The 7652-nt window shown below is 38.7% G+C and overlaps 1 protein-coding gene across 1 annotated transcript; it reads left to right on the top strand.

Annotated features, from left to right (window-relative positions):
- Positions 1 to 999: 999 nt before the first annotated feature.
- On the top strand, positions 1000 to 1518 carry LOC111879532 (uncharacterized). Its single transcript, XM_023875998.1, has one exon. It carries the CDS (start codon positions 1000 to 1002, stop codon positions 1516 to 1518), a length of 519 nt encoding a protein of 172 aa, XP_023731766.1.
- The last annotated feature ends 6134 nt before the right edge of the window (positions 1519 to 7652 follow it).

A 7652-nucleotide genomic window follows, 5' to 3' on the forward strand; every position in this document is an offset into this window, starting at 1 on the left:
GGTAAGTGGTCAACAATTGATGGTGTGTGGCATTTGTGCAATGACGGGGCATTATACGGATAGATGTCCCACACTTGTAAGTGAACCGGAAGATGTGAATGCAATGGGAGGATATCAAGGTCAACCAAGACTCATGGGATTTCAAAACAATTTCAACCCAAATTTGAGGAATAACCAAAACAACCCTTATCCACCAAAGCAAAATCCACCAAATCTTTTGATGAGACCTCAACATCCACAATACCAATCCCAAAAACCTCCATATCCACAAAATTCTTATAACCCTCCAAATTACCAACAACCTCCACAACAAGGCTAATCAAGTGGTACCCATCAAATGACCTTCATGAACTTGTCACTTCTCTTGCTCAAAGCCAAACCCAATTTCAACAAGAAACCAAGAATACTTTCTCCAACATTCAAGCACAAATTGGAGACTTGACAACCGCTCTCAACAAGATAGAACAAAGGGGTAGACTTCCATCTCAAACTGAGAAGAACCCCAATGTGAGTACAATAACTTTAAGAAGTGGGAAAACACTTGGAGAAAGCAACCCTAAAAGAGTTTCAAGAGAAGAAGAAGATGAATTCATCATTGTTGAACCTTCAAAAGTTGGAGCTCCCCCAAAGGAACCGGCTGTGCCAAACGTTGATCAACCCGACTCTTCCAACAAACCCATCAAACCATTAGTCATACCACCACCTTTTCCTTCCCGGTTAGCCTTTTCCAAGAAGATAGAGGAAGAAAATGAATTATTTGAAACTTTTCGAAAGTTCCAAATCAACATTCCACTATTGAATGCTATTAAGCAAATTCCAAGTTATGAAAAATTCCTCAAGGATTTATGCACCAAGAAGAGAAAATTCAAGGCAAATGAAAAGATTCAAGTCAGTGCAAATGTGTTTGTAGTTATCCAAAAGAAGTGACCTCCCAAATGCAAGGATCCGGGAATATTTGCTATCCCTTGTACCATTGGTGATTTGCATGTCGAAAGTGCCATGTTAGATCTTGGAGCCTCGATCAATGTGATGCCATATTCGGTTTTTCAATCTCTTAATGTTGGAACTTTGGAAGAGACCGGAGTAATCATTCAGTTAGCAGACAAGTCAAGTGTGTCTCCACGAGGAGTGTTGGAGGATGTGTTAGTACAAGTTAATCAACTTGTTTTTCCGGCGGATTTTTATGTCATTGATCTTGAAGAGAAGACTCCTTCCAAATCATCTATGATCCTGCTTGGAAGACCTTTCATGCATACCACTCACATAATTATTGATGTCCATAAAGGAAAGATAACTACGGAGTTTGATGGAGAAACCATTCACTTCAACATCTTTGAAGCAATGAGGTACCCTAGCAACATTTCTCCTTTGTATCGGGTTGATGTGATTGAGCCAAAAAACGAGATAAGCCCTAATGTATGCACAAAAAAGATACTCATGAAAGATGATTGTAAGCCTAAGAGGGAAGCTCAAAGAAGATTGAATCATCCAATGATGGATCAAGAAAAAGATAATTAAAAGGTTCAAAAGGTGCAAAGAGAAGAAAAAGGCATTTCATGACAAGCACATAACCCAAAACACTTTATTCTGGGTCAAGAAGTTCTTATTTATCATTCACGCTTAAAGCTATTCCCGGGAAAGTTGCGATCTCGATGGCACGGACCTTTTATTGTTATAAAAGTGTTTGATCGCGGTGCAATTGAAATTAAAAGTTTGGAAACAAATCAAATATTCAAAGTGAATGGGCATCGCTTGAAACCACTTTATGAAGGCTTTGACACAGGAGAATTTGACAACAAAACATTGGAAAATCCGAATTACGAAGGTTAACAGAAGCAGAGCTATGTCTTGGCAAAGACGTTAAACAAATGCATTGTAAATAAATAATATCCGCTTAAAGTTTCGGGTGATTCTAAGCTTGAAGTTGGCCTAAAAATAAGCATATTGAAGTCTAACAATGATCTTGGTGAAGTTTGAAAAATGCAAAAAATCTACACTTTGTGCGGGTACTCGCGCAGCCGCTGCGCGACCAACCCCCAGCCGCGTAGATTCCGAGTTCCAAATACCCCCACATGGGATGTATTCAAATGTGTGCGCGCGGCTGCCCCCCACCTGCGAAAATTTTGCAAGGGTACCCGCGTAAATATGTCATTTCATAAGAAAATTTCGATCCATTTCATATGCGTCCTTTGCGCGACCAAGCTTTCATCCATGTGTATTTAGGCGGCCAAGAACTCCATCCAAGCATCATTATGCGACCCATGTGTTGCTTCTATACCGTCCTCACAGGCCTCCTCCACCTTGATCCCGGTATGATCCTTCCTTACTCTCATCCTAAGCATTGAGGACAATGCTTAATTTTAAGCTTGGGGTGAGATATTCTTTCTCTTTTAATTTTTTTATTGCATTTAGGTTGTATATAGTTGCATTTAGATTAAGTCATTTAGGTCATTCATAAACATTGCATAAAAAAATATATTGCATATTTTATTTCTTTCTTTTCTAATTTTCATACTTTTTAGATGCATTCTTGTTTAAGTTCATGCATTTTTGTTCTCTCTTGTCTTCTCGTCCCTACAGATACCAGAGCGTCGAGTCATAAGTATTGAATCATAGATTGGTCCCGAGTCTTGATATGGAATTCCTTGTGTTTGATAAATGGGACACGTTTTGAGCCTCAGAAACCACTTGTGTGGGGGTCAGATGCAGGTAGCTTGATTGGGTCTAGGTGCGGAGGGATTTGGTTGGTCATGCCAATGTGTGCGAGTAAAGACTATCCCGGTAAGGTATTTTGAAGACATTGAAGATATTGAAGACTCGCATCTTGGTTTTGGGGGGAGTACCCCTTAGTACTCCCGAGTCTTGTCCGAGCCTTGCTTAGTTAGATTCTCACCACCTTTTTAGGATAGGTTATCATTTTTCTAGGGGTCTAGAGTAGATAGTTAGATAGATTTTGTTTATCACACCTTGCATTGAGGTGCTTGATGAACTTTGAAGTGGGTCCCCCAATTCACATCTTTTGGGACCAAGTTTTTTCAGTAACACCCATTTTCGAGTCATATCCCTCCCCTTTTTAGTTGATCTTGGCGCATTGTCAGTGATCATTAGGTTTTCATGTCAGCCTCTATCCTATCATATATGGTGAAATTCCTTAGACCTTCCAAGAAGAAAACACAAAAAAATTTTTGAAGAAATTTGAAAAAGTGAAGACAATAAGAGCCTATAAAAGATGATTCAAGAAAAGCAATAAAAACAAAGAAGAAAAATGAAGAAAAAGAGCAACACAAAAAGAAGAACAAGGTTCCAAGTTCAAGACTTATGTTATATATATAATTCCAAAAAAAATCTGAATGTCAAGCAGCAAATGTGATTGAAGACCCAATAACAGAAGATCAAGAGTGAACATTTAGGTTGTTAGGTTTAGATTTCGGTTAAGTAGAATATTTTTATTATTTTTTTTATTTTTGATTTTTGATTTTTGGTGAGAAAAGGCCCCGACGATGAGACGGTAGAGTGTAAAGGACAGTACAAGGGAGAAGCCTCTGAAACCGGATGTTTGCCCGGAGGCCACGCTGCAAAACCCTATTTCGTACTATACACTTTAGCTTGACAAATGTAGGAATCATAGTGTGTGAAGAGGCGCCTTTCCTTCGTGCATTATGATATGCATTGGTGATTTAAAGTGCCCCCACTGGGCGCATCTTTGTTTCCTTTGTCTTGCACACCGCGACCGCATCCAGTCGTGATCTATTCGCCCATCAAGTGGTTAAAAATGTGGTTTATGGTTCTAAAGCGGGGAACATTTTGAAGATGCGTAGGGTCCATGAAGGACTAATTCTGACCATGTTGACTGATGTTGACCAAGTTCTATGGTATCTTTCTTTTTCTCTTTTTAGTTTAGCTCATCCCGAGCTCATTTTAGTCTTCTTCTAACTTGAGGACAAGTTAGGTTTAAGCTTGGGGTGATTTGATAGCTTATTTTATTTCCTTATTTTTATTAGTTTATTTTAGATTTTTAGCTCTTTTTATTATTATTTCATTCTATATTCTTTATTTTCTTTATCATGGATCGTATCAGGGACTTATTATGTTGCATGAGGAATTTTGCAGGGTTTTGGAGCTTTTTTGTGATTGTGGATTAGAGTGAAGACGGCTTAGTGGGCTCCCGAGGCATTGTTGGGCTTGGCAGAATCAAAGAAGAAGAATTGAGCTTTTAAAGTTGATGGCTTGGATTATTTGGGCTTGTGAAGATGGATCATAAATTTCTAATTTTGGGCTTGGAGCATCTATTTGTTGGCTAAATGATGATTGGTGGATTCAAATTACATGGACAAGGGGGGGACCAAATGAATCTTTGGTAGTGGAAGGGTGGAGTGGTGGAATGAAGGACCAATAGCATTACAACAACATTTGCGCGGGTGAAATTTTCGTCGTGCGGGTACCCGCACAACTGCCCAGTTTGGGCATTTTGGTCATTTGGCACACCATAACCTTTGGGGATCAAATCTAGAGGCTCATTCACGAATTTTCCACCATTGGAGACCTGCAAGTGACGATTTGGAGAGCAAAATACTCAATTTCTTTCATCTTTTCAAGTCTTAGGTAGATTCTTGATGCAAATTAATTATTGTTCTTGTTACTTTGTTGCCATGAGTGGCTAATACTCTTATTTGGTTGACTTTGGCTGAAAACCAATGAATGTTTGTGGGTTTTGAAGGATTTATGTTGATTATCAATTTATTCCATGTTTATGATTCTAGTTTGCAATTCTTATGCTTAATTGATGCTTTGATCATGAGCTTAGTATTTGATTGAGCAATGGTTGATTTATTTCATTGATTTTGCATTGGATCATTGAATTTATCTAGAACAAAGGTTGTATGATGGTAGAAATCATCTCTAGTTTATGAATCATAACTCCTTTATGGATGTGTAAGCATTTGACATCCTCTAGGAATTGGGGATTCCTTCATTCTTAAGGCTAATTGATTTCTTGGGATTAATTGCTTCAATTGACCCTTGATCTTAATTAAGAAGGTGTGTTGTGGGCTTCCCCAACCTCCATACTATCTATGAGGAATCTTGGCATATCATGCTTCATGATTGCTATAACCAATTTGGGATGAAGGATAAGCTTTGTATTAGATCCTAATGATAAACACACAAATGTTCATTGTGTTGAATAGCCTTAGTTAACCAATTATTTCCAACCTTTGAGCATCTCATCAACTTGCTTAATTGCAAGGTTTTTAGTTATTCAAGTATTTTAGTTTTCAAGTAATCAAACACTCCCCTTATAGTTTAATTGTAGTTAGTTAGTTTAATTTCACTAGCTCTATTGAATTGCATTGGTGATTGAATACAACCATTTCCCTGAGGATCGATACCCCTTTTTACCATTATATTACATTTATTTAGCAATCAAAGGGTGTAATTTTCTAGGTGGGCTTGACATCCCATCAAGTTTTGGCGCCGTTGCCGGGGATCGAACCCGGATCACCCGCGTGACAGGCGGGAATACTTACCACTATACTTTATAATATTATAAGTTTAATAATAATTATATATGTATAAGAACAAGTCGTTTTACTATTAGTAGGCCTCATTCATGAAGCCGGTCTATAAGGGGGGTATAAGGTTGTTGCCTTTAAAATAGCAGCTTAATGGGTGTCCACTCTCACCCATCGCTTTCTTGACTGGTGGAGGGTTGTTAGCCGAACGGGTAGGACAAGGACTTTAAATCTTCATTAAAAGTATGATGAATGTAAAGTAACTAAATGTTTTATAAATTCCCAATCTTAGTTACTTTAGGAAAATATGAATAAGGTGCTAGCCCATGAAATTACACTTTGCACTTTGCTTAAGTCGTTAGTGGAGCGTGTGTGGTTAACCAGCACACTAACCTGGACTTAACAAGGTAGGCAAAGGGTGGCTTAAGGTTTATCATAGGCCATTGGAGCGCGTGTGGTTAACTGACACATCGATTGATTGATAAACATTAAGAGTACCAAGTAATTTGCATGGTTAGTTCACACCTTGTTTTGTGATCCTCGGCATCCCAGTCACAAAACCTGAAGGACACACTCGAGATTGAAACATGCCATTGAAAAGTTCAATGAATCTCAAAGAATCTAGGAGTTTCAAAACCAATTAAAACCTAATAATTTATTTCATTTTTCATGGTGGAAATTGGTGAATCGTCATTCACCTACCTTCAAATATTTTATAGCTTGGATTACGGTATCCCTCTTCTATGTTATAAAATATTGTGTTGGGTCCTAGCCTTAATATTATATTTGGGTGTCTTATTAAGAACTATCTTTATATCTAATCTAAACTTGTCTTTCTTCTTTTAGTCCTGCTTCTGGCTCAAACCCTACCGGCTCCTTCTCTCTCATGAAACTTTGTGGGAGAGTCATCTTCGATAGATCTAACTTTATGGATTGGATCAGGAACATCAGGATGGTCACTCGGTATGAGGACAAAGAATATGTCCTTGACAAGGAGCTTAAGGAACTTAAGTCGTCTGCTACTCCTGAGGAGATCGTAGAATACCAGGCACATGAGAGAGATGCTACCAAAGTGGCATGTATCATGTTGGCCACATTGACAACCGAGCTCCAAAAGTGCTATGAGGACTATTACCCTTTTGAGATGCAGTAGGACTTGATGGACCACTACCATAAGAGTGCTCGTCAAGAGCGGTATGAAATCATCTCCTCCATGATAACAACCCGGATGAAGGATGGTGAAACCATCACGATCCATATGTAGAAAATGCAAAGGTATGTGGACCGTTTGCTGAAACTGAATGTGAACTTTCCCGAGGAGTTGGCAATTGACATCATTTTGCACTCCTTACCTTCGTGTTATGATCAATTCTGAATGACATACCACATGAACAAGGATGAAGTTACACTCAACAAACTTCAAGGACTTTTGAAGACCACGGAAAGTGGTCTTAAAGGTAAGTCGGTTGTTACTACTCCTACTCCTACCGCGGCCCCTGTCTTGGCAATCAGGTAAGGCAAAGGAAAGAAGAGGAAGAGCCCTTCGAAGGGTACAAATGGAAAGTACCTTGATGGCTCCTCTTCAAGTGGAATCAAGAAAGGTTCCGTCACTCCTTCTACCAACCCTAAAGAGGCTGAATGCTTCTATTGCCATGAAAAGTCGCACTAGAAGCGGAACTGCCCAAAGTACCTGCAAGATGTTAAGGATGGGAAAGTAAAACCCAACCATGCAGGTATATACACTATATTATCTGATAACTCACCCCATTTTAATTCTTGGGTCCTTGATACAGGATGTGGTATTCACATATGTTCTGATTTGTAGGGACTAAGAAGAAGTGAGAATGTGGAGCATGGGAAGATAAACTTAATCATGGGGAATAGGAAAGCTTCACTTGTTACCAAGATTGGAGTTTATTCTTTGTTTCTAAGTAGTGGGTTAGTGTTAGATTTGAATAAGTGTTGTTACTCGTCTGAAATGGAGAGAAATATTATTTCCTTTCATGGTTTGTACAAACAAGGTTTTACGTTTTCGTTTGATAATGAATGTGGTGGTATTAATGCTTTCTTTAATAATGTTCTTTATTTTAAACCATTACCTTGTGTTGGTGTGTATGAAACTGTGTCGGTTGTTGATAACCT

The sequence above is a fragment of the Lactuca sativa genome, chromosome 7 (assembly GCF_002870075.4).
Source record: "Lactuca sativa cultivar Salinas chromosome 7, Lsat_Salinas_v11, whole genome shotgun sequence".
Classification (NCBI taxonomy): Eukaryota; Viridiplantae; Streptophyta; class Magnoliopsida; order Asterales; family Asteraceae; genus Lactuca; species Lactuca sativa.